At 55.6% G+C, this 26,225-nt stretch overlaps 1 protein-coding gene and 1 long non-coding RNA gene across 4 annotated transcripts in view; one reads left to right on the plus strand and one right to left on the minus strand.

Annotated features, from left to right (window-relative positions):
* Positions 1-1,342: 1,342 nt before the first annotated feature.
* LRP1 (LDL receptor related protein 1) overlaps positions 1,343-26,225 on the plus strand; it is an 80,684-nt gene continuing 55,801 nt past the window's right edge. The window contains exons 1-6 of the mRNA XM_036094591.2: positions 1,343-1,870; positions 10,286-10,408; positions 13,087-13,224; positions 15,333-15,452; positions 16,630-16,758; positions 16,876-17,139. Coding sequence (XP_035950484.1) covers positions 1,804-1,870; positions 10,286-10,408; positions 13,087-13,224; positions 15,333-15,452; positions 16,630-16,758; positions 16,876-17,139 — 841 coding nt within the window. The 5' untranslated portion in view covers positions 1,343-1,803. The remainder of the gene's footprint in view (positions 1,871-10,285; positions 10,409-13,086; positions 13,225-15,332; positions 15,453-16,629; positions 16,759-16,875; positions 17,140-26,225) is intronic.
* Positions 16,316-19,366, minus strand: LOC144382384 (uncharacterized). 3 transcript variants are annotated; one of them, XR_013449231.1, is made up of 4 exons: positions 19,116-19,366; positions 18,284-18,693; positions 16,938-17,206; positions 16,316-16,741 (listed from the first exon to the last, which is right to left on the minus strand). It is a non-coding gene; the product is annotated as an uncharacterized LOC144382384 (long non-coding RNA). The 3 variants fall into 3 exon arrangements; XR_013449232.1 differs by lacking the exon at positions 19,116-19,366 and having other exon boundaries at positions 16,938-17,202; positions 18,284-18,884; XR_013449230.1 differs by lacking the exon at positions 19,116-19,366 and having other exon boundaries at positions 18,284-18,884.

Consider the following 26,225-nt stretch of genomic DNA (forward strand, 5'->3'; position numbering starts at 1 on the left):
CCTCCATGCTGCTCTGCTTTCCGCCAGGGACAGACTGGTGTGAGGACTTGGGGCCCTTCCCATTCCTCAAGTAGAATTTAAAAAGCGAGAAGGGTGGTGCAATCCTCTCTCATCTCTAACATCAATTTCTGTCTGGCAGCTGACGTTGCGGGCTGCCTCCCTGAACTCTGACTTCCAGACACCAGAAAGTCCGACACCCAAGGTCCAACCTTAAAACACCGCCCAGAAGGGGGCAGTGGCCAGAACCACATTCACCGGGCTCTGGGAACCGCCCGGCGCCTTCAGGACTCAAAGTAGCATTCCCATGTGGGCTCGGCTCGGGGCCGGGACAAAGGTCCGGCATTCAGCCGACACCTCAGAACCCCAGGCCTGGAAGCAGGGGTCCACGGTCCCGCGTCTAATTCCAAATCCCTGTTGCTCGGAATCTAAAACCCCGACTTGTTGGGAAATCAGTCACAAGGTATAAAAACAAACAAACAACACCAAACAAAACATAAATGAGCCCAGACCTCTTGGGGTGAAGAGCGGTGGCCCTTCCTCAACCCCACCCGCTGGTGACTCACCTCCCTCCAAACCAGGGCTCGCCCCTCCCGTGCCCGGTGCCAGGCGAGCAGGGTGGGGCGGGTACTAAGGTGGGCTCCATCCCCAAGCCCTGGGCGGACCGACATGCTCCGGCGTGTCCCCGCGGGTGTCCCTGTTTACTCTGAGCCCAGGAGCGAGGTGGGGGCGGGCCCTCGCAGCCCCTCCCCCACCCCGCCCCCCTTCTCCAAAGGCCCCAATCCCGGTCTCGGTTTTACAAAGTCTCCAAATCAAACCTCAGCTTTTCCCCGTATCTTCCTCGCGGACTGGCGGCCCCTGCCCCCACTCCAGGCAGGAGAGGCACAGTCAGGGTTCCCCGAGGAAATCAGGCCTCGGCCCGGACCCCGGAGTCTTGGGTCCCTAGACGGAGCCTGAACTCCTAGGGCATGACACAGAGTTTCAAAGAGAAGCCCCTCAGCTCTCGCCCACTGCCCAATCTCCCCTCGGCCCTTCAGCTCTCTGAGGCACGAGGGAGAAAGGCCCAGTCGGGGGAGAAGGCGCTCCAGACCCCACACTGGCTGGAGGGGTCCGGGGACCTCCACTCTCGGACCGCTGGCCAGAGCTCCAAAGCTTGTCGCGGCTCTGACTCCCCCTCCCCAGGACAGCGCGCCAAATCGGCGCATGCGCACTCACAGGATTGCCGCGTAGCTCTTTCTCCCCCCCCTTCTTTCCCCGCCCCTTCTCTCCCTCCCTCCTTTGCCCGTCCCCTCCCTCTACCCCCCTCGCCCCCCCCCCCGGTCGCGGCACCTCAGTCCGGGGAACAGTGGTGCGAGCTCCAGGCCCGTGCACTGAGGAGGCGGAAACCGGGGGAGCCCCCAGAGCTCCATCAGGCCCCTTCCAAAGGCTCCCCCACCCGGTCCACGCCCCCCACCCCCTACCCCGCCTCCTCCCAATTGTGCATTTTTGCAGCCGGAGGCGGCTCGGAGATGGGGCTGTGAGCTTCGCTCGGGGAGGGGGAAAGAGGGGAGAAGAGAAAAGCTGGGGGTGAAGGGTTTGGATTTGGGAGCAGGGGGCGGGCGCACCCCCGTCAGCAGGCCCTCCCCAAGGGGCTCTGAACTCTACCTCTTCACCCACGCCCCTGATGCTCTTTGCTTAAGGATAGGATAAGAATAGAGGAGGAGGAGGGGAGAAGGAGGAAAAAGGGGGACCCCCCAATTGGGGGGGCGACGGCAAGAAGTAGCAGGACCAGAGGGGAGGGGGCTGCTGCTTGCATCAGCCCACACCATGCTGACCCCGCCGCTGCTGCTGTTGCTGCCCCTGCTCTCAGCTCTCGTCGCGGCCGCTATCGACGGTGAGTGAGATTCCCCGGCCCCCTTGGACCCCTGGGGACACCCACTCCCCAGCCCCCACTCCTGCGCTCAGATGGGGAAGGGAGACGCGGGAGGGGGTGCCTTTTGTTATCCCAGTCCAGCTGACACAGCAGCGGCCAGACTGGGGGCGGGGATGGGGGTCCGATTTGGAGGATGGGGGCCCTGGGCAAATGATGCTTCCGGGACCCCCCAGCCCAAACAAAGACCAGAGGCCTGGGAAGGGAGAAGAGGGCTCCCCTTTTTTCTGATTCTGGGATCCAGAGGCCTTCTCTTCCTATATCTGGTTGGGGAGGGCCTCCGCCTCCCCTACATCCTCCCCCCCCCCCCATCTGAAATGTGAAGGAATCCGGATTTGCAATGTACGGCTGCAAAAAGGGGGGGGGGGGCTTTTGCAGTGGCCTCTGAATCTGGAAGGGGAGCTGGGTCAGGGTTGCCCTGCTGGGCAGAGGGCAGGCAGGCCCGGGAAGGCTGTGGGTGGGGAGAGGGAGGGCCTCGGGGAGGGCCCCCTGCTTGGGTGTGGAATCTGGGCCCGGGAGACCAGGCTTGAAGGCCTGGGTCCAGGATCCAGCGGGGCTGCCCGCCTGGGTTCCTAAGTGGGCACTTCCCCCTCTCAGGGCCTCTGTCAGTAGCCTGGATAGGGCTGTGTTGGGGGGGGGGGCAGCGATGCTATGTGACTTTGAATTTTCCTTCTTAATTCCTGGGAGCTTTGAGATGAAAAACGTCAGATGTCATCATTGGGGAAGGGGACTGGAGAATGGCCTGGAATGCTGAGGTGGGAGGGAGGAGGAAAGCTGGTTTCTCCCTGACTTCTGGCTTGATCACAGTTTGGACTGGAAGGAGAGTTGGAGGTTGGATGGGGGTTATGGCTATGCCCCTGCCCCCCAATTCCCTGCTCCTCTAGTAAATGTGTTTATTTCTCTCCATCATTTCCCCATCTCCCCCCCCACACACACACACTTTGTATACTGCAGTTAGGCTTTCGCTAGAACAGCGTCCTTTGGGGGAAATGAGGAGCCCCCTTTCCCCCTTTATGTCAGCTATTTTTCTTTTCCTTGTGAGTCACTGGTTCAAGTCTTGCCTAAGCTTTGAGCTGGGATCACGGGGTTGGGCTGGGCTGGGCCCCTGATTTGAGGATCTCATACCTTCCCGTCACTTTAGTCCATCCATCCAGGGAAAATACTGGGCCCAATACCATCATGCACCCCTCCTCCATCTTCTAAATTTTGCCAGATTGGGATTGGGAAAGTTTTTCTCTGAAACCAGATTATCTCTCCCTCTCCTCCCCTCCCCCCAACTCGCTTCAGTTAGAGGAGAGAGGTTAGGGGGTCAGGAAGTAACTGTGCCCAGAAAGACAGTATTTTCAGTGACCCCCAATGATGCCATCTTGGGGACTGTCTGTCCCCTTCCCCACCACTACCTCAATTATCTGCCCCAGAGGAGGAAAGAGGCTCTCTCCTGAATATGCTCCAGATCAGCCCTCACAGGCAGCCCTAGCCCATGACTTCCTTGTTATACATGTTCTTTCCTCTTTTTCTCAACCCTGTGAGGTAGAAGGGGAAACTAAGGCAGAGAGGTTCAGGTGCGTGACTTCTAGGAAGAATAGAAAAAACATTTTAAGAGAGAGAGTCTCATCAGGAACCCCATGATGGAGTTAGGCAGAAGCAAGAGGGGTCTCTGTGGAAAGCAGAAAAAGGTCCCCAGCCCACTCAGGAAGGGCCCTGGTTGCGTCACCCCCAAGGTTCTCAGGTGGTTCTATTTACCACGCTATAGGTCGGTTGGTGGTGGGTGGAAGTGGGAGATACTGGTCGTGTTCTCCTTAACTGTCTCCCTCCTCTTTCTTAAAATTTCCACTGAGCCCACATCTGTAATCCAGCTCAAACTAAACTGTCTCCAAAGGCCCAGGAAGAGGACCGCTCCCCAGACACCCTCTACTGCTCTTACCTTGGGAATGGGAATATGAATCATTGGTTCTACCCCACTCTGAAGGGTGGGAAAGGGGAATTGCACAGACCTTTAGGGCCAGTGCTATCCAGGGCAGCCTAGAGGATTCTCTTATCTCTACCCCTGCCCTCATGCCTTGGGCCCACAGACATGGAACGTTGTTTGCTTTCCAAAGAAGGAAACCTCCTGACCCCAGATACCTTAGTGTCTAACTTTCCTCTCTGCTGCTGTCACAGGCCCAGGGGCCTCCCCCACCTCTTCTGCTTTGTCAGCTATGCCTGAACTCACATGGGGTTCCCTTCTCTTTGGGGAGCAATGTCACCCCACTAGTAGGCAGAATTGAGTGTAGTTGCTACCAGTGAGGATGGGGAAACAGATGAGGTGGGGGATGGGCAAAGGGGTTATTGAGGACCCTGCTGAGATTAGGAACATCTTGGTGTGGGAAGGGCAGCCCCAGCAGACCGGGCTCAAGGAAGGCGGACTGCCTCCTACTCTCCACACCCCTCTCCACACATCCCTTCCTTGAGCCAGTGTATTACCAGTTATCAGACAAGCCGCACAGTTGAAGTGAGTTATGAGGCTGAGGTGTTTGCCTGCTGGCTCTCTGAGAGAAGGTTCCAATCTCCTTTTTTCCCCAGCCAGACCCAGATCCTTGAACACCTCCCTTCCCCCTGGTCTTTCAAAGCCGAGATGTGTAGCGCATTGATTTGGGGATGGGAGGGGTATTTTGATGTTCGAGGTTGCTTCACAAGACTTCCTTTTCGTCCAGTCTTGCTCCCCCTTCCTCCATTTTCTCCATATTTTTTTTTTTTGCCCCCACCCTTTCCACTGTCACTGAGCTTCTTAAGGATGTCAGCTGGGGTCCTGGCCAGACCCTGTCCACATCCCCCCACCTCTTCCAAACTCCTTCCTCTAGGAAGCCCTTCTTTATTCAAGTCTAACTTTCTTTCCTCCTGCTGCCGTCTTAGCCTTTGCACAGCAGAACCCCAAGCTTGTTGCCCTTCAGTAGTCTCTTGTTGGGGTCCCCTCACTCTGTGGACTCGCCAGCATTCAAGCCCTCTGGCTCTGGATTGGGGGGGTCATCACCCTTGGGGAATCTGGGTGCAGTTGATTGGGGCCATGCAAGGTCCTTGACCTGGTGGAGCTGGGTGCCGGGTGTGAGCATTTGGAGAACTCAGTCCCACCCCACTGTGTCCAGTCCCAGATTTCAGCCCAGTTAGCAGGGTCCTGCATTGTTTGGAGAAGGAAGCAGTTGGCTCTGGAGTGCTTCCGGTGCCGTGGCCCCAGGCACCAGTGTAAAACCTCCCCAGGAAAGAGGTGAGGGATGGTGGGAGAGAGGTATTTGTACCTCTTGCTCCCTCAGAGGAGATGAGAGTCTCTCCCAGGCCTTGGCTTCCCTGGGTGCAGAGCTCCAGTATTCTTCCCCCACCTCCCTATTCTGTGGGAGGCATTAACCCCTGTTCTGCGTATCCCTCGGGTCACACACGGCTAGGGCAGGGACTCTGTCTCCCTGAGTCAGGATATATGTTGCCCCCACCCTACTCTGAGTCTCAGGAGGTTTATTATTTTCTGGGTTCATCCCAAGACAACCGTGCCATTATCTTGGCAACTTCTGGGCTAAGACCCCTTCCTGTCTATTTTTCCTCCCATCTGCTGTCATTGGTGTGTGCTGTCTTGGCCTCTTGGGACCTCTGTCTCTCATCCTCTTGGTTCATCTCTCTCTGGTTGCCCACCCTTTGAGGCATTCTCTATCTCGCTTGGTCTCCATTGCTTGATTTGTCTCTGCCTGTCTCCATCCACCTCCATCCAGGCCTGTGGGTGTCCCCAGAACTACCTGAGAACAGACGTCCCTCCTGGGCTTTCCCACCTGCTCTCCAGTCCCCACCTTGTCATTTTGGAGTTATTCTCCCCCTCCCAGGTCAGAGTCGGAATGTCCTGTTGTGCAGCCCCCCCCCCCCCCACTTTCCTCCAAACTTCTCTTTCTTCCTCCCCCTCCACTGAGTTTAGGCATGGGTTTTGGAGAGAATGTTTCTGGAGGAAGGGAACTTGATACCCTTCGTGGGCTGAGTAACAGGGGAAAGGAGATATTTCAGAAGGAAAGGGGGAGGTTAGACTTCTAGCAGAACTTCCCTATGACCTGAGAACTGGTGAAAGGTGTGGGGAATAGGTCAGGAGCTCAGAGCTTCTGCTTCTGCTGAGCATAAGCCATGTGTGTGTGTTGGGGGGTAGGTGGAGAGGGCTTATAAGGGCCCAGTGAGAGATATATGATGACCTCTGGAGGCATTCGAGGGGTCTGAGTTTTACTTATGGGGAAAGGAAAAGATGGTGGGGAGGTCACTGGTCAGGCTAATGTCCTGCTGAGTCAATATTGACTCAGGATGGAGGGGGAGACCCTTCCCCTCCCCTGGCAGTCCAAGCCATCCCGTCTGTACGTCTGTCCAGGCCGCAAAGCAGAGGCCCAGACTCAGGAATGACAAAAATGTGTCTGAGCCTCACTGAGCTGCGGGAAGGAGCCACCGGGTAACACCCAAAATACATAAAATTCAGTGAAAAGCTCTCGGTTTGGGTCTGGGAGGCCCTGCTGCCCCACCCCCATATGTTTGAAAGCTTAGATTCCTACAGGCTCTGCCCCCCAGCCCCTGGCCACCCCCTGGCTCCTCTGTTCCCTTAGATATTTCATGTGGTTCCCTTTAGAAAATATCCCCCAGCCAACACAGCCTATCTCTCCCTCTGCTGTCTCTGCTCTTGAAAAAGGCCTCAAGGGTCTCTTTCACACTTTCCTGGCCTCAAGTCTCCTGGTCTTTTAGGAGGAAGTGCCATCTGAGGTCTCAACTCCCTTCCTCACCCTCACTGCTCCCACCGGGATCAATGGATGGGTCTCCTCCTCTGGAGAAGACTCTCTCAGGGTCTGTTCTTTCCTGTCATCCTCTCTTCTCTGGCCAGGCACTCTTACCCCCCCTTCCCCACCCCACCCCCAAGGTCCCAGAATGGGACAGAGGACGACAGCCAAGGCTCAAGCAGGGCAGTGGGGTCCGTGTTGTGTCTGGACACACACCCAAGCCTACACCTCCTGTCCCGGCTCCAGCTTGGTGGCCCTGGGGGCCATGGCTGGGCTGGGTGCCTGGGCTTGAGGGGGGGGCAGGGGTGCTGGCCAGAGTTAGCATGGCGGTCACATTCATCTCCAGGCAAAGCTGAGAACAGACGGCCCCTGTGTCCTGGCGTTCTCGCTGCAACCTCGCTCACTCTCCTCCCTCTCCAGTCCTCTCCTCCTTCTTCTCCTTCCTCTGTCTTCCCTCTCTGTTCCGTTCTTGTCCCTCTCTGCCTCCTCCACCACCCCCTCCTCACTCCAAGGAGCCCTGAAGGTCACTGCCACCCCCTACAATCTCTTTCCCCACTCCTAGTGCCAGAGAACCAAAATGTTCTTCCTGCTGGTTCCTTTTCTTCATCCTTTTTCATCTGGCCCCATCCTCATGGCCAGTGAGGAAACCACCTGTTTGTTCAGTTACTAAAATCGCTCTGTGCCTCAGTTTCCTCATCTGTACGATGGAGATCGCAACAGTACCCACCTCCCAGGGTTGTGAGGATTTCAGTGAGTTAACACGTACAAAGTGTTTCAGATCAGTGGCTGACGCAGAGTGACCAGGTTGAAAGGTGTTAGCTCATATCATTAGGAAGCCCCAGTTCTCATGAGGGGGTTAGGCAGGGCAGGCCAGTGGCTGCTTGCTCCTGAACTTGGGGCCATGTTGTTCCCTCACCTAAGTGGCAGGCCACCAAGATGGGTCTTCTGGGTGCTGGCGTCAGATGCAGAAGGCTCCGCTGAGGGGAGTGGGGTTGGCTGGCAGTTCTAAGCCGATTACAAGTGCCCTACCCCACCCCCACTTCTATGTAGACTGCCCCAAAGTAGGTTATTTGTTTCTTTCCTCCCCACTCCCCCTGAAGGAAATCAAAGACAGGCCTCAGCCTTCAAACTCCAGATTCCTGGGGCTTTCTCCACCATCCCTGACAGGAAGGAAGTGCTTTCACATATCTCTCCAGGATCCTTGTGCTGCCCTGTCCCGTGGGAGCAGGGCAGCACCCCCAAGTCCCTGTGCCCTGGGCCCGAAGAGGTGCTGCTGTGGGACAAGGGGCCTGAGTGCGCCTCTTCCTTTCCCTCCCCCCACCCCCCACTCCCCTCCCTCCACACGAGCACATCTGGTTTGTGAATCTCTCTCATTCCAGCTTTCGGAGTTTGCCAGCTGCTGTTTCCTCGGCCGAGTTCAGGCCAAAAGTGGGGGTGGGGGACAGTGGGGGGGCGCAAAGTGAAGGCCAATGGAGGGGAGATCGTGGCCAGGACATGGAATGGAGGGGGGGTTGGAGTGGCCAAACAGTGACCTCACGGGGCTATGAGTTCTACCCTGGGGAGGAGTGGGGGCAGGGACTAAGTCCATGTGAAGGGGTGGGGGTGGCATGGGGGCCATTTCTGGGCTCCAAACAGCCCATCTGCCTTTAGTCCCATTCCAGCCCCTTCTACCCCCCACCCCCACCCCCCCACCAGCCAGTCTCGGCTGGCCAGGGGAAGAGGACCGGTCTCCGGCATGCTAACTAGGCTGGCGGGCTGTTTCCCCGGGAAGACCTCACAGCTGGCCCAGTGGGGCAATGAACTCAGCATTATCCACCTCCTCAAGGGGCCTTTATTCGCTGCTCAGGGTGGGAGGTAGGGGAGGGGGACGCCGGGGGTGGGGGAGCCTGGCCAGGCCATCCCTGATGTGTTTCCTGAACTCGGCTCTCATCCTGGCCAGGGGCCTGAGTGCAGTCCCCTCTGCCAGAGATGGGGGTTAGGGAGGGAGGACACGGTCTCCGTGTGGCCCTCCTCAGACTCTACCCTCCCTGCTCGGAGCCCTGACATACTTTATTTATGCTCTGTCCCAGCCCTGAGCTCATTCTGCCCTGCATTTGATTAGTTGTGTACAGCTGTCTTCCCAGGGGGACTGGGGCTCCCAAGGGGGCAACTCACTCCTCCTTGGCACCCCAGTGGCTAGTGCAGAACCTGGTACAGAGCTGGTCTTCAGTGCATGCCAGCGGAATGGAGATGGAATTGACCACAGGCCGAGGAAAAGGCAATGAAGGGCTGGGAGACTAGGAGCCCAGCCCTGGGTGGGGACGGAGGAGGGTAGAGGGCTTTTCTTCCCATGGAGGACATGGTGATGGGGTTGGAAGGAAGAGCTCCGAGTATCTCTCAGTGGGAGTGGGAAGATTGATGTGGACTGCAAGGGTTAAAAGCGTAGAGTTGGCTCAGCTGGTTTCAGTCCTGGTTTTGTCACTTGCCTGCTATGTGACCTCACCCTCTCTGGGGCTCGGTTTCCTCATCTGTGAAATGGTGGTATTAGTATTACCTATTTTGTCATATTGTGGAGAGGATTAAATGAGATAATAAGTGGAAAGAACTGGTTTACCACAGTTCCGGTACATGCTGAGCCCACAATAAGAGTTAGTGTTACCGTTCTTAATTCCTCCTTGAAGAAGGAGGTAGGAAATCTGAGTAAGAGCAGAGGAAGCCTGGTGGGGGTGAAGGGTAGGGCAAAGACGTCCTGGGCTGAAGCCAGCTCCTGTAGGTCACCCCAGTCATGCCCCTGCCTCAGATCTCCAATTGTGACATCCTGAGCAATCTTAGGTGCCTCTTATCTCGCACGACATCTACTGAAAGTCCTCCCTGAGGTCTAACCAACAAGGAAGGCTGTGTCTTTGGAGAACGGAGGTGGAGGCAGGGCTCCCCCCGCGCTGCCCCACCATGCCTTCCTGTACCCCTGCTGATACAATCTCCAAGTCACCGCTGTGCCAAGGGCACCCCCACACACACTTCCTGTCCGGGGGCCTGGTGCTTAGGACTTGGAGATGGGCAGGCTGATGGGTTTCAGGCAGCAGGAGTGTCCCAGAGGGCACACTGAGCAGAGAGGTTAGAAAGGAGCAGTAGAGCGTGCAACTCTTGATCTCAGGGTCGAGTTCGAGCCCCGTGTTGGGTGTAGAGCTTACTCAAAAAAAAAAAAAAAAAAAGCAGCTGCGGGGTTCTAGTGGGAGGAAAAGGAAGATAAAGAGAAAACATGTCAAAGGCCTAAATGCCGCATCCTTCACCGTCCCTCTCGGTCGGCAAAGCCGGGGCTGCTGGTGTCTGACCGGAGTAATGCAGAACGGCAAGGGCTTTGAGCCTGAGGACTGGAGGAGAGGCACACTGGACAGGCAGCATACGGCGCCGGGTCGGGGGCTGTAAAATCTGTTCCCTGCCTCCTTCCCCTCCTCCCACCACAGGCACACGGTTGTTCAGGAGCGGCCCACAGCCACCTGCCACCCCTAGGCACCTGGACTGTAGCTCAGAGTCTGGGCCAGATGGGGATTGATGCTGGGGAAGGAAGAGGAGCCTAGGGCACTTTAAGGGGCCTCCATCCTTCATTTACATCCTCATTTTCCTTCCTTACTCCTAGCCCCTAAGACTTGTAGCCCCAAGCAGTTTGCCTGCAGAGACCAGATCACCTGTATCTCAAAGGGCTGGCGGTGTGATGGTGAGAGGGACTGCCCGGATGGATCTGATGAGGCCCCTGAGATTTGTAAGTACCTTTTCTGATCCCTCCCCCTAAACACCTTTTCCTTTGGGCCCAGGCAGTTTGGGATAAAGACGGTTGATCTCTAGCCCGGTGTGGACCTTGCTCTGTGATTGTTTGTCCATGACACAGCTAAAACTCTCCCCCTCTTCAAAGTGCCCGGCATGGTGCCTGATGTGCTCCTAAATGGCACCTCTGATTGCTCGTTAACGGCTGCACCCCCAAGCCTGTCAGCGACTTTGTTGTCTGGGCTGACAGCTTTGCTGCAAGGAGAGAGCCTGGCTTCCCTGCCCTTCTGGCTCGGTCTTCTTCCCATCTCGGAGACTTCTGACTCTTGATAAGTGCCCCCAGGTCTTGCCAGATCCCCTTCCTATCCTCAGGCTCCCAGGCCAAAGGCCACTGGCTCTTGCTCAGCCTCCGTACCAGAAGCCCCACCCCTGTGCGTTTCCCGCCACCCCCGCCTTCCCCTGCCCCAGTAAGTGGTGTAATCAGAGGCAGCTGTTTAAACTGGGAGAAAGGTCCCCACCCAGCCTTTACCCTGCCAGTGGGGGGTGGAGGACTTGCTGGCAGGACCCCAGAGTCCTGGGCAGCTGGCCGAGTCCTGGGGTCTCCACCTTTAGCCTCTCCCTGCTTGGCTAATCTGGGCCACGGTCTAGGAGACCCTGCATTCCTAGGTCTGTCCCTGTTCTCTCTCACAGCTCCATCCCCTGGCCTCTCCCCATACCCTCACCCACAATTATCAGGGGTAATTTTAGGGCCAGAAAGGGAGCCTCCACTTCTCTCTGCCTCACCCCCATACCCTGCCCTCGAGGGGTGGGGCCAGAGATATTCTGCAAGCGTTTCTATGGTGAGGGTGGTTCAGCCTGGAGTCTCTTCTTGACTGATGCCACCTTTATGCCCTACATTTTTTTACCCTCGTGCTTGATGTTGGGGTGATGAAAGCCATGCAGAGGGGCCAGATCTTCCTTTAGTTGGATGCAAACCCCACCTTATACACATCCCCACACTGTTCCCACTCATATATGCTCCCAGGCCCACCATACTCACACACAGCCCCTCCTGGACACCCATGTGGCCCTCCCCCACCCCGCCCGCCACCCCGAGACTAAGGCAGATGTCAGCACAGACATATTCTCACTGCAACAGAGTCAATACTCTCAAACGGGGATGCAGAAGCCCGACCTCAGACAGATGCCCCCAGGCACTCACATACAAACTCAGACTCAGATTCAGACTGTGTACTCCTCCCCAGGCACACATGGACAGATGCACTCACATGGGGACACTCTCTCACTCACACACCCTGTCCATTGTGGAAACCAGTAGGTAGTGATCTGTCTCTCAGCCCACGGCTCAGCCAGCATCCTAGTCTGCGTGGCCTCCTTAGGCTTCCCTGAGGAGCTCTACCCTGCTCGCCTTGGCCCATCATCAGTGGGCCCCAACCTTTGATGCTTCTCAAATCCTTCCAACCAGGCAGGCTGCTCTGGGGTCAGGCATTTAGAGTGGTGCTGTCCAATAGAAATATAATGCAAGCCACATATGCAATTTTGAAATCTTCTAGTAGCTACATTACAAAAGGTAAAGGTGGGGGCGCCTGGGTGGCTCAAGCAGTTGGACGTCTGACTCTTGGTATCGACTCAGGTCTTGGTCTCGGGGTTGTGGGTTCGGGCCCCTGCATTGGGCTCTGCACTGGGTGGGGGGCCTGCTTAATAAAAATAAAAATAAATTAGGGCGCCTGGGTGGCTCAGTTGGTTAAGCGACTGCCTTCGGCTCAGGTCATGATCCTGGAGTCCCGGGATCGAGTCCCGCATCGGGCTCCCTGCTCGGCAGGGAGTCTGCTTCTCCCTCTGACCCTCCTCCCTCTCATGCTCTCTGTCTCTCATTCTCTCTCTCAAATAAATAAATAAAAATCTATAAAATAAAAAAAATAAATAAATAAAAATAAAAATAAAAATAAATTAAAAAAATAGAAAATTTAAAAGTAGTTAGGTGAAGTTAATTTTCACTTTATTTTACCCAATATATCTGAAATATTATTATTTCAGTATATTAATCATAGAATATTAGTAATGAGATCTTTTGCGTTCTTTTGTGTGTGTGTGTCTGTGTGTGTGTATGTGTGTGTGTGTAGTATTAAGTCCTCCAAAGCCAGGGTGTATTTTATACTTCCAGTTCAAACTGGTCACCTCTCAGGTACTCGATAGCCACATATGGCAGTTGCTATGTGTTGGACAGTGCAGTTCCAGAAAACTTGGTCTGGCTCTCAGCCCCAGGCTCCAGGCCCTGGGGAGCTATGGGAAGGCGGTGTTCTTTAGCATGTGAGCCTCCCTGCCGAGGACTCTTGCTTTCCTTGGCTTATCCAACCCTCTCACCTCTAAACCTCAGCCTGTCTCCTGAGTGTACGATGTGGAGGTGCTGGGATCCATGGGTACCGGGCACGTGGGGAGTGGACTCTGCTGAAGGCCTAGTTCTCCCCTCCCCCTGGCTGTGCGGCTCCCGTGGGGGTTGGTGTAAAAGAGCTCTAGGTGGGAGAATCTAAGCAGCCCCCGAGGCCTCCTGAGATGGGAGAAGTGCAGGTGTCTGCAACGCCGCTCTCGGTCTCCTCATCCCCTCTCCCGGTGGACAACTGGCCAGACAGCCAGTGTAGCCGGCTCGCCCACGCCAGCCTTTCCGTGTGCCCCCAGGTCCACAGAATAAGGCCCAGCGATGTCAGCCGAACGAGCACAATTGCCTGGGCACCGAGCTGTGTGTTCTCATGTCCCGCCTCTGCAACGGGGTCCAGGACTGCATGGATGGCTCAGACGAGGGGCCTCACTGCCGAGGTAAGGGCTCTTCCACCTCTCCTGCCCCAGGAGATGGATGCAGTGAGTTCTCAGCTGGGCACGTGATGGGTTTGGAGGCCCAGTGCCCAAGGACTCTCCTCACACCTCCAGTGGGGATGAGGCATTGTCCTGCTCCGGTGCTCCCAAATCAGTGGGCCTTTGGGCTTGGGGCTTAGTCAACAGCCCTGCGGGGATCAGCTGGGGCCCCGGCCTGGGCACCTCTCTTCGGCTGTGTGTGCCTGGGCAAGTCACTACCTCTTTCTGGACCCCAGGATCCCGCCTATAAAATGAGAGCTCTGCACTAGATCAGTATTTTCATCCTTTGTTGTTGTTGTAAATCGTGGGGTCCTTTCTTCAAATGGTTTCTTACATGAAACCTGAGTATGAACAGGGAAGAGCAGATGCTGTGATTGAAGCTGGGGGTGGGGATGTGGTGTTTGCTCCACCCTCCTCCCTGCCAGCCAGTGCCCCTGAAGACATCCTCCGGGGAAGTGCAGATCTTTGAGACACCCTAAAGTGGCTTGATGGGAAGGGCACCCAGGCCGAGGAGGAGGGAACTTTAGGAGGATAGGTCCCTTCCCCTCTGCGGCTCAGGTCACCAGCTCTACTGTTCTTCCCCTGAAGGCCCCTGTGGGCCAGGGAGAACCTGGGTCATTTGAGAGCAGTGGGGGAGGATTTGTCCTTAAGGCAGAGCCTCGGGCCTACGAGGCAGGGACTAGGGTATGGTGACTTCTCCCTTCTACTGAGCTCAAGGCCTCCAGAGCCTGAGCAAGCCCCTGGGTGAGGGTGGCATGCTGTGCCTATACGCTTGTCAGAAACATCTGCCTGTGGGAGGAGACACATCTGGATCCTGTTCACCGAGGGCAGGGAGTGTGGAGCAAGGAGTTTGTGGAAGATTTTTATCCTTTCCTTGGGTCGAGTTTGCATGTTTTCGTCTAGAGCTCCTGGGATGGGATGCAGAGCTTGGGCCTAGGGGCTGACTTTAATGACCATGCCCATCACATCTTATCACGTGGTATATGTTCAAGTTTGCTTCCTTTTGAATACTTTGTCAGCATCGAAAACAACAAAGAACCTTGAGAACCTAGGGTTTGAACTCCCTTCTCTGCTATTAGAGAAGTTGGGCCTCCTTATCCTCCTGCCACATGTCCAGAAGAGAAATTCTTTTCTAGATTTTTCTGAACAAACAATATCGTCCCCCCCCATCCCGGCCCTCCCCCACTTTGTGGGGAAAGCCTGGCCAGGCAGCACCTTTGGGCTCCCGGGTGGAGGTGGAGAAGAGAAGAAATCAGTGGGGACTGGCCCCCCATCCCAGCTCCTCCTGGCAGGCTTAATGCCTCTGAACATCTTAGCATCTCGGGCAGCGCTCTCTTCTAGGTGGGGGGGAAGCGGGGGTGTGAGGCAGCTGGACAAAGGGGTCTTTGTGGCCAGGCCGCCTGGCCCCACGCAAGGCCATTAATTGGGTCGCTGGTCTTGGGGGGGCAGCTGCTCCCCCACCTCTTCCCCCTCCTGTCTCATTCCCTTCTGTCTCCCCTGTGGAAGTGGGTCAGTGGCAAGAGGAAGATTAGAGAAAGGTCCTGAGGGAACCAGTTTTGTTCCTCCTCCCATTTTCCACCTAGACCTTGGACCTTCTCTCTGAGGCCTCCAGGGCTTAAGGGATGGGTTAGAGGGGTGCTTCCAGACCAGAGCTGGGATCCTGAGGGGAAAGACCCCACCCCATGCCCACTCCTCCCCCTTAGCCCCGAAGCCAGCGTTGGAGTTCCTGGGCCGTGCAGATAAGAGGCAAATGAAGGGGCCGAGACTCACCGTCCTCGCTCCCTGTTGACCCCAGCAACTGCCAGACCCCTCTCCACGGGGACGGAGGGAGTCCAGAGCTACTAAGGCAGGCAGATATGGCCTCTAAGCCATAATTGGCTATGGGACCTTGGGCCCATCTTATACCCTCCCTGGGTCTCAGTTTCCTCACTTGCAAAATATATTAGATGATTCCTGAAGCCTCTTCCATCTCTGACGCTGCGGGCCTTGGAAGTGGTTTCCCAAGGGTTGACGGGAGGCGGGGGAAGGTGGCAGTCTGGGGGCCTGAGTATGTGCTGCCTGCCCCCCCGCAGAGCTCCAAGGACCCTGTTCTCAGCTGGGCTGCCAGCACCACTGTGTCCCCACACTCAACGGGCCCACCTGCTACTGCAACAACAGCTTTCAGCTGCAGGCAGATGGCAAGACCTGCAAAGGTATGTGAGCGCATGTGCTTGTGTGTCCGTGTATACATGCTGGGGGGGGGGCATGCGTGGCTGGGGGGCGGGCGTGGGGCAGGGCCGGCGGGTAGGAGGAGAGTGAGACGGAAGGTACAGACAGGAGGCCCACCCCGGGGCGTGACTGTGAGCCCTGACCACTTGCTGCCACCAGATTTCTAAATTCCTCTTAAAATCTCATGGGTCGGATATGTGAGTTTTCTTGTAAAAACCTTAAAACATTATAGATAAAACCAAAGTCCCCTTTGACCAGTCCTCTTCAGCTCTGCTCCCTTTCCCATCTCTGGAGGTCAGCTGTGTTATCGGTTTGCTGCCTCTGTCTCTAGGCCTTTCTCTACGCATTGGAATGCATGGATCCGCAGATAATCCAATTGAAAGTGTTATTTATGTGCGTGCGCCCTTTTCACATAAATATCACATGGTACATACCTTTCTTCAGTTTTTCTACTCAGTACGTTCTGGAGATTTTTCTGTATTAATATGTAGAGATCTACCTCGTTCTTTTAGAAACCACTATGAAGTAGGACTATTACGACAGTTTACTTGGCCATCTCCCTATTGGTGAGATGTTCCAATTTCTCTCTGTCACGAACAGTGCATCCTCTTCTGTTTTAAATTTACCTCCCTCGGCTCTTTGCACAAATGCCACTTTCTCAGGGAGGCCATCCCTAAAATCACAACCCACTGCCTGCATTCTCTACCCCCATCTCTGCTTAATATTTTTCCCACCAGTCACTTTCCACTGCACTAGCCTTTCTAACATATAATTTACTTTTTTGTTTTATTTATTACTGAAATACCAATATTTCATTTATTGTCAGAATTTATATTTCATGAGGGCAGCAATTTGAATATATTTTATTCACAGCTGCATCCTCAGAGCCTAGGACAGTGCCTGGCATTGGGCAGGTGCTCAAGAAATCTTTTCTGAAGGAACGGATGATGTGCGCGTGTGCGGGGGTTTCACGAGGGCAGATTCCAAGCCTGGACTTGCTAGGGGATGAAGTTTGCACATCTCTCCTTGTGATAGATTCTGCCAAATTGTCCTCCAAAGTAGCCATAAGGATGGACAGCCTCACTGGTAGGGTCTGAGGGCACCCGCTTTCCTACCCTCGTTACGCGGGAGATGACCACACTCGTACCCCTCTCCCGGCAGACTTTGACGAGTGCTCAGTGTACGGCACTTGCAGCCAGCTGTGCACCAACACGGACGGCTCCTTTACATGTGGCTGTGTGGAAGGGTACCTGCTGCAGCCAGACAACCGCTCCTGCAAGGCCAAGAATGGTAGGTGGAGTCCCCTGCGGCCACAGCGATAGATGGCCCCCGTGTTGCTCCCTGGGGGGGCGGCCTGAGAGGTCCTAGAGCCCCTTGTCGTATCGCCCCTCTCTCCTCCATCTACAGAGCCAGTAGACCGGCCCCCCGTGCTGCTGATTGCCAACTCCCAGAACATCCTGGCCACGTACCTGAGCGGGGCCCAAGTGTCCACCATCACGCCCACTAGCACGCGGCAGACCACAGCCATGGACTTCAGCTACGCCAACGAGACTGTGTGTTGGGTGCATGTTGGGGACAGCGCTGCCCAGACACAGCTCAAGTGTGCCCGCATGCCTGGCCTGAAGGGCTTCGTGGATGAGCACACCATCAACATCTCCCTCAGTCTGCACCGTGAGTCGCCTGCTCCTAACTTGGAGAGCAGGGGAGGGCGGGGAAGATGGAGCAAGCTGGAGCCTGCCTAGGACAGAGGCAGAGGGTTAGACAGGATGACCCCTGTCTGGGGCAGGAGTCCAAATAAGAAGCCCTTGACTGAGGCCAAGGCAGGGGGCTGCACAAGATGACCCCTGCTGGGGGGCAGGGGCGGACTGATGGCTCTGCCTCCTTCCCTCTCTCTGAGCTTAGTCTCTAGATGGCTCCTGAATTTTGGGCCAGGGCCAAGGAAAAATGCTAAGGGGGCAATGAATGGTCAATCTCCAGAGACCCGGGACTGTCCCTTCTTAGAGAGAAGAGTGTTGATTCGACCGCAGAGGGGCTTTCCCATGTAGCAGGAGCCAGGGCAAGGGTAAGAAAAGGCCTGGAGCCCAGGCGGAGCCTTGCTAGGTTGTGGCTGAGGGCAAAGGTGCCAGGGTCTGGCTGGGTCTATCTCCATGTTCTGTCGTTTTCCTCGGGGACATCATCAGAACGGATCCATGGCTGCAGGGTGAGTGTGGGGGTCCTGAGGCTGTTTGGGGGGCTTTGTGACAGTGAATGAGACTAGAGGAGGAACAGAGAGCACTGGGGCCACAGGAACATTTTAAGACCTCTGGGATGTTTCCATTCAAACTCCTTCCCTGGGCTGTACTTTGCTGTCTTAGGGGTGGAAGAAGGGATATACCTAGGGATGGGGCCAGGGCATAGATCCACTGCCAGAGGCAGCCCTGCTCATCTCAGATGCTGTTACATAAACAAACAAACATCTGGCACCATCACATTTCCAGGAAGCCACACTGCAGAGATGAGGGGGAAGATCTGGCCTTGGTTGATCCGACCCCCGGGAGGGAGGGTAATTTGATCTGTGACCTTGAGTAAATCAGAATTCCCTGTGCCTGCTTTGATTTCCTAATCTGCATCATGGGTTTGAGCTTGCCTGTCCAGAGCAGATCAATTGAAGTGAAAGCGAGAGGCAACCCATAAGGTTTAGATTGTGAACCCTGGGCCTGCTGGAAGATCTTCATTCTTCATTGCATCCCCGTATTATGATCACCACAGAAGACAGATCCCAAGAGGACACATGGGCTTAGTTCTGGACTAGCAGGGGTTCCCCGAGAGCCCTTACCCTCTGCAGCCTCATCACCTCGTCCGCACCTCGGCTCCAGGTCCTCCAGAGCATCCCAGTGGTGTCTCTGGTCTGTTGGTCACCAGGGCTCACTTGGGATCCGACATGTCTTCCTTGGAATGCTGGGCTGGGGGCTGCCATACTTGGTTGGCTGACCTCTCGAGGGGTGGGCAGATCAGGGAACCCAGTGGCAGAGAGGGTAGCATAGGGCGAGACCCCTGAGACAGCTGCCCTCTCCCTGCTCCTTGTTGACGGCCCCACCCAACAGGCCTGTCTGGACAAACAGCTCTGGCAGCTCCCTCCCTGGCCCTGCCTCGGGGCCAGACGATGGGCTCGTGGGTAGGCGGCTGGCGAGGGCGCCCTGATGGGAAACTTCTCGGCTTTTGCTCTGGCCTGGCCCCGTCTCCTGCCTTCCTCCAAAGGAGAAGCAGGAAATAAGCTCAGGCGGGTACCCCTCCCTTGGCAAATAGAGCCTTGCCTCCCAGTCTGTTAGATTCATTGGGCCCCTCTGGGGCAGAGTCCAGGAGGCAGGAACAGATCAAGGTTCCGGGGAGAAATGCTAGTGGGGTGGACGAGTGGGTTCCCATTGCCCCAGCCTCTGTGCCTCCTCCCGGCCCCCACCCCACCCCCCATGCCGCCTGAATGTCTGGCTGTCACCCTGAGGATAGTTGTTTTGCTCTCATCCCACAGACTAATTATGGGCCCTGCGATGAGGATGTCGGAAGTGTCTCTCCCTCTCCCCAGCACCCTCCCCCATCCCTAGCTCCGCCCCTTCACAGGAGAAGCTGAGTGGCCTGTCCTGGTGTGCGGGTGGCTGGTCCCGGGCACTCACCTGTGCAGTGGGCTGCTGGCCTGTAATTAGCTCCCCAAGGGGGATGAAGAAGAAAGGTTGCTGCTTTCTCCTGCTTTCTCTCTGCCCCCTAGGGGAGCCCTCCCTGCAATCATCCCATTCCTGGCTATGACTGTGACCTCCATTGCACCCCTGGGAGGGAGCCCCATGCAGGAGGGAGGAGTCTGACAATTGAGAGGTGCTGGGGCCCAGAGGCCAAGAGGCAGAGAGAGCCTGCTTGCTGGTGTGGGAAGAAGGGGGAGCCTGCCCCAGAGAAAACTCTGGTAACAGAAATAGAATAGAAAAAAGGAAGGAGGCCAGGAAGTGAGCCTGTTTCACATGGGTCCTAGGGCATGTGTGTGCCAGACCTGCTCGGAGTCCTGAGAGCCCTCAGAGGGCCCCTCCAAGACCCTGCCATGCTCAGTGGTCGGTGCAGCTTCCAGGAGAGGCTCCGTGGAGCCAGCTGGGGATCAAAGCTCCTGCTTTTTCCTGTCTTGATCCCAGCTCCTTCCCTCTGTTTCTACTCAAAAGTTGGGGGACACTCTCTGACCAACTTCTTCACATGATCTGGAAGGGGTGTGTGTGTGTGGGGGGGGTGCATGCGCGCATGTGCTTTCCTCCCTTAACTGAGCCCCGGCTGCCAACACTTCTGTCTGTGACTTTCACTGACCTGGACTGGGGGGACTTGGGGCTGAGTCCTCACCACTTCCCCTCCCTCCTGGGATGTAATCCCAGGGCCCATCCTCCCCTCTGCCGCCGTCCCAGCAGCATGGGGAGGTCTCTGTGGATTCTGATTCTGTGACTGGAGAACATGGTAGTGAGACAGAAGACCCTTAGGGAGGACTGAGGCTGACCCCTCAGTTTTGTTTTGTGTTTTTTAAAGATTTTATTTATTTGACAGAGACACAGCAAGAGACAGAACCTAAGCAGGGGGAGTGGGAGAGGGAGAAGCAGGCTCCCCACTGAGCAGGGAGCCCGATGTGGGGCTCGATCCCAGGACCCTGGGATCATGACCTGAGCCGAAGGCAGATGCATAACGACTGAGCCACCCAGGCACCCCTGACCCCTCAGTTTTTGATAGTGCCTTTCCCAAAGCAGGGATGCCTTGATTTTAAGTGGTATGTGGACGTGCATTTTTTTTTTATTGTTACAGTTTTTGTGTAATGCCCATTAGGAAACTCCTATAACTAGCACATCAAATCTATGATTTCATAGATTGCTTAGGATGCAGCAAAATAAGAAACATGAGTCGACTTACAGAAACAGTAGGTAAATGATACATATGTACATAAATGTACATAACCATGGCAAGCATTTAGAAAATGATACACGAAAGACTGAAGTTGTGGAAACTGAGACCCAGAGGGGACAATGGGTCTGGTAGTTCCATAGCCAGGCCTGGCCTGCCCTCTCTGCCTCTCACCTCTGACCACCACCTCTGACCACCGGCTCAGGGAACCTTAGGCTCCGCCCAGCCCCCTGCAGGGCTGCCCCTAGGCGGGACTGGAGGTCAGATCTACTGACCTATCCTCCCCAGTCCCCCACCCCCAGCCCTGCATTGCCTTAGCTGTGCTCCTCTGACCTGTCTTCCCCTGGCTTTGAGGATGTTTTCACCCTAGAAAGAATGAGGGCAGCCTGCAGGAATGGGGCCCTGGGAAGGGGTGTGTGTGGGGAAAGAAGGTTCTGACGCGAGGCCTTTTTAAAGGAAGTAAGTTTTGCTGAAGTCACTTAGTTTTGGACTGTGTATTCGGGGATGCTCTGGAAGGGCCCTCCAGGGTCCTGGGGTTTCTTCCTTGTACCATGCCGCATGGGGAAAGGAGTGAGGAGGCAGAAAAGGCCCCCTACACTGCAGGCAGCAAGGTTGCGAAATGAGTCCCCAAGTCCAGCTGGCCAGTTTCTCTTATCCCTCCCTCTTTCTTTGTGTGCCTGTGTGTATGTGTGTATGTGTGTGCTTAAAATCACAACAGGAAATGGGTAGTGATGTGTCTAGAGGGAAGGCAGAGAGGGGGGCAGAGAGTAGCCCCTCTGAGTCTGAGATGAACTGACTTCCCTGGCTGGAAGGGGATCCGTCTTCCCACTGAACTGGGCGGCCCGGGCCCTCTCTGCCTCCCACCCTGTACATATGGAACCCTTCCAGATTTTATGTATGAAAGCCAGCCACCCCCCCACCCCCCCGCCGACCCTCTCCCTTGGCCTTCCTCACCCTCAGGGTGTCAGAATCCTGGGGGGCTCTTGCCAGCACAACCTTTGGCCTTGGGCCACCCGTGCCCTGGTGCTTTTGCTCCCCGCTCCCACTCCCATCCCGAGTTTCCGAATCATTTCACAGCCCTTCTCTCCTCTCCCTGGCCGAGCCAGCCCCACGTCTCCCGGCTCAGCTCCAGCCTGGCCTCTCCTCCCCCGCTGTCTCCTTGAAGCTGCCTCTCCACCCAGCCTGCTCCCAACACAGCCCCCCTCCCTGTTTTCAAGCCACAGGAAGTAACTTCAGCAAGAGAGATGCATTTTAGAGCCCAGCAAGGATTTCTCAATAGTGGGAAGACCCTGGTTCTGATTCTGAATCAGAGCTGCAGAATCCGAGCCTCTCATCCCCGGGACCAGGACTGACCGCCTTTGTGGGCCTGGGCCAGGCAAGGGAAGAAGCGGGGCATGCACCCCAGGCCAGAAGTACAAGCAGGGCAGGAAGGGAGCCCAGGAGACAGAGGCGATGTGCTGCGGCTGAGCCCTGGCCTCGCTGGGAGCAAGAGGTGCTGAAGTCAGGAAACAGGGGCATGAGGACGTGCCATTTGGCAGAGCTTCTGCCAGGCCTGCCTGGCTATCTCTTACCTACTTGCAAAGCCCCCAGACTCCTGATCATCTCCCCTGGGCCTCTCTCTCCCCGCCAGCCCTCAGGGCAAGAGCCCCGAGTGACTCTAAGAAACAGGAGGATTACCAGACAGATGTGTTCTCCCACCGTCTTGGGGCCAGAGAAGGAAGATCCTGGCAGTCGAAGGGAAGGGAAAAAGTGATGTCCCAGCACTAGGACAACAGAGTGAGGACTCAGTGCTCAACAAATATTTGTTGAATGAATCAGTATATGTGTGTCAGACACTGGGGACAGAGATGAAAGATAGCACCCTGCCCTCACAGTATTTGTAGTCAGGTAAACAGGCTGTGGTAAAAGGAGTGACTGGGGCTTACGGGAGTCGGAAATACAGAAAGCTTTCTTCTGGGGACCTGAGCTGAGTCTTGAAGAATAGGAGGTATTAGCCCCAAACTGCCCACCTGGAGGGCCCACCTTTAGTCAGGAAGCCACGGGGCTCTAGCTGAAGGCACAGATGGTAACTTGTTGGAGAAGGTAGGGAAGAATGGGGTCAAGGTTAGAGGGGACGATGGTACAAACAACAGCTCCCATTTGTGGAGTGTTAATTATGTGCCAGGCCCTGTGCTAAGTGCTATGAATGTACCATACCATTTTGCAGATGAGCAAACTGAGACTCAGACATTAAGTAACTTTCCCATAGTCCCATTTACAGATGAGCAAACTGAGACTCAGACATTAAGTAATTTTCCCATAGTCCCATTTACAGATGAGCAAACTGAAACTCAGACATTAAGTAACTTTCCCATAGTTCCACAGTTGGAAGGTGATAGAACCAGGATTCATACCCACTCTCAGTGTCTGGAGCTCTGTGCTAAATGCTATTAATGTACCATACCATTTTACAGATGAGCAAACTGAGACTCAGACATTAAGTAACTTTTCCATAGTCCCATTTACAGATGAGCAAACTGAGACTCAGACATTAAGTAACTTTCCCATAGTCCCACAGTTGGAAGGTAATAGAACCAGGATTCAAATCCGCTGTCAGTGTCTGGGGCCTGACTGGGCCCAGGGCAGAGCAGAGTGATGGGAGAGGTGGGGAGGTTCCTGGAATAAGGACCAGAATGCAGTGTGTTCATTGGGGATGTGGTTAAAGTGGGAATGGGGTTTATCCTTGCTCATCCTTCCTCATCCAGGGACCTCATGCCCTGTCCTACAATCTTTGGGTATATGGATGCATTAGGGGATATTTCCTCTGGGCACAGAGGCCCCCTTCCTCTCCCAGATTTATTTTAGGGTGAGTGACTAGAGCCCTGCAGCTGAAGCCAGGGCCTTCTTGGGAATGGTGGGGCAGGGGTGGGGGTGGGGGTTGTTTTTGGAAAAGCAGCAAATGTTTAGGGAAATATCTCTTGAAGTTGAGAAAAATTGGAGTTATGGAGAGGGCAGAGTGCTGAGCATTGGTGGGTGGGAGGGGGGGAGAGTGCAGGGAGGACTTATCAGTTATAGACACACACCAGGTCTATTCTGGAGCCTGGAAGTGAAAGTCTTTTGTGACATCACTGGCAAGCTGTGGTCTGTCCTCTGACTGTCTCACCCCCCTCCTAGCTTCCTAGCCTCCTCCTCTATGCTGGAATCCCCAACAACGTGACTCCCAGACCACCCCAGACCCTTCCCACCACATAGCACTCTTCTCCTTAGGTTTACTTGAGATTCCCCTGTCTTCAAGATTTGCGGCCCTTGGGGACGCCTGGGTGGCTCAGTCGTTGAGCGTCTGCCTTCAGCTCAGGTCGTGATCCCAGGGTCCTGGGATCGAGCCCCACATCGGGCTCCCTGCTCTGCGGGAAGCCTGCTTCTCTCTCTCCCACTCCCCCTGCTTGTGTTCCTTCTCTCGCTGTGTCTCTCTGTCAAATAAATAAATAAAATCTTAAAAAAAAAAAAAAGATTTGGGGCCCTTGGCCAGAGCCCCTCTGGAGGATGCTCTGGGGTCAGCCCTGAGAAAGCTGGGCCACAGGGGACAGCTGCCTTCTGAATGTGTGGGGCCAGAATGTTCAGGTCTTCTGGGGTCAAACCCAGGAGTCAACTTGCCCCCCATGCCATGAGACAGGCCAGTGGCCCAGACACTGCCCATAGGGGAGCCCAGGAGGGAAGGTGCCCTCTCCTAATCTGAGCCCATCTGTCTTCACTGGCCTTGGATAGGTATGAGTGGCCGTGTGTGTGAGTGCGTGTGGTGGGGCGGGCAGAGGAATCTGGACTTTAGCAGAGAGGAAAATAATGTGGTGGAGGGGGGTTGTATAACAAAGGATTTTTGCTTGCGACTAATAGTCTCCAGCTGCAAAAATACCAAAGTAGAGGCCAGGCCGGGCTGGGGACGCCCGTTCTTGCCAACTCCTCACCGGCCTGCTGAGTGGGGCCCTGCCTGGCCTTTGGGAGGTGGAAGGGGAGACCGGCCAAGGGTAAATAATCTAGAGCAAGGACGATCCCTCTGCCTGCTCTCCCGGAATTGGCAGGGAAGCCAGGCCAGGAGGGAGTCTCAAAGGTCGGCCACATCCTGGGGGGCACGGGGGGCGATTGTGGAGCTGCACCTGTGATGGGGGGGCATTCGATCTCTTCAGATTTCTTCCTCCTTCCTTCTTGCTGAGGGAAGGGTGGATGGGAAGCAGCGCCAGGGTGTTGCCAGCCCTGAGCTGGGCAGTGACTCAGGGAAGCCTCAGGAAGTTAGAGAGAAGGACGCAGCTGCACCAGCTGGTGCTGGGAAAATGGCTTCCAGTGAAGTTCCCTTGCATGCCATCAGCCCCCCCACTGTGGCCACCAAGTAAAGGGCGCGCGGCCCGATTTCCCTTCCAACCTACTTGCCTGCTAGCTGCCCGGTGCTGCAGCAGGTCTCCCGCCCCACCACCACCACCTTGGGGACTTTGGGTTTCCTCCAGAGGCCGCCTAGTGGCATTCATTTTGATCTGTTTTCTCTGTGGTCACAGTGTGTGGGGCAGTGTGATTGCCTTATCCCAGCCCGGGGCCCTCTTCCTCTGTGGCCTGGGACCCGCACTCCCCAGGCTGCTCTGCCTCTCTCTTCCCCTATCAGCAGGATGAGCCAGTACTGGGAGCCCAGAGGAGACAGTGCTTGGGCTTAGGGGTGTGTCAGCAACCACAGGGGCAGTGCCTCTTCTCCGTGACCTCCTTCTCTGGTCACCTTGAAGTGAGGCTTAACGGGGGGCGGGGGGGACCTGAAGAGGAAACCAGTTTGATGAGAGCCCCGAATTGGCTCTTGCTCTTCCTCCCGCGGCCTAAGTCCTGTGACTGTGAGTCAGTGTCAGGGCCTGGCCAAGTTCCTTGGGAGCCACGTTCCTGTTCCCTTTGCCCCCACCCCCACCCACTGTTAGGAAACAGCCCCTGAATCCCTGTGGGTGGGGGGAGGATTAGAAGGGGGTTGAGCAGAGCGTCTAGTTATTATACCCACAGCTCTGTGGGGGCAGAATAATCCCTACTGGGTTTGAGTGGGGGTAGTGTGTGGGAGTAAGTTGCAGCCAAAGGCAGGTGGTCCACAGATCTCTTTACCTATTGGGGCAATTGGTGGAGGTGGAGTGCAAGGCAGGGGTCCCGAGGAGTCGCTGTCTTAGGAGATTCCCAGTTTGCAAGAGGCATTACCTCTGGTGGTGGTAGTTGGAGGGGGCAGTGAGTGGATGGGAGCCAGTGGGTCTTGGAGAGGAGGAGTCCGAGGAGGCCCGCAGGGGTCCCTGTCCCCAGATTTCCTACTGTGCCCTACCCCTCCCCTCTTCAGTCCTTTTTAGCCTCTCCCATCTCCCCCAGAGATGGCATAAACTGAGTGTGGGCACCTGGTCTCCATCCTCCTCTCGTCTTCACGAAGCTCCCCTTCTTTGTGAACCATGCCTCAGTTTACTTTCAGAGTCCTTTTATGGCCCTCCTCCTATGTTCTCTGTCCTCCAGCCCTGGATGTTATTCTCTGCTCCTTCCCACCCTCCCTAGGATAGGAAATTGAGCAATAAGGACATTGAAGAAACGGGAACGGGGGTGAGTAGAGGAAGTTTGGCCTATGTCACTGGTTCCAATCTTTTGATACCATGGGCCTTCCCTTTTCCATGTCTATGGGTGCCATATTTTGACACACTTTTCTCTCAGATTGAATTTATTTATTTATTTATTTATTTTAAAGATTTTATTTATTTGACAGAGAGAGACACAGTGAGAGAGGAAACACAAGCAGGGGGAGTGGGAGAGGGAGAAGCAGGCTTCCCCGCGGAGCAGGGAGCCCGATGTGGGGCTCGATCCCAGGACCCTGGGATCATGACCTGAGCCGAAGG

This window comes from Halichoerus grypus, chromosome 6 (assembly GCF_964656455.1).
Source record: "Halichoerus grypus chromosome 6, mHalGry1.hap1.1, whole genome shotgun sequence".
NCBI lineage: Eukaryota > Metazoa > Chordata > Mammalia > Carnivora > Phocidae > Halichoerus > Halichoerus grypus.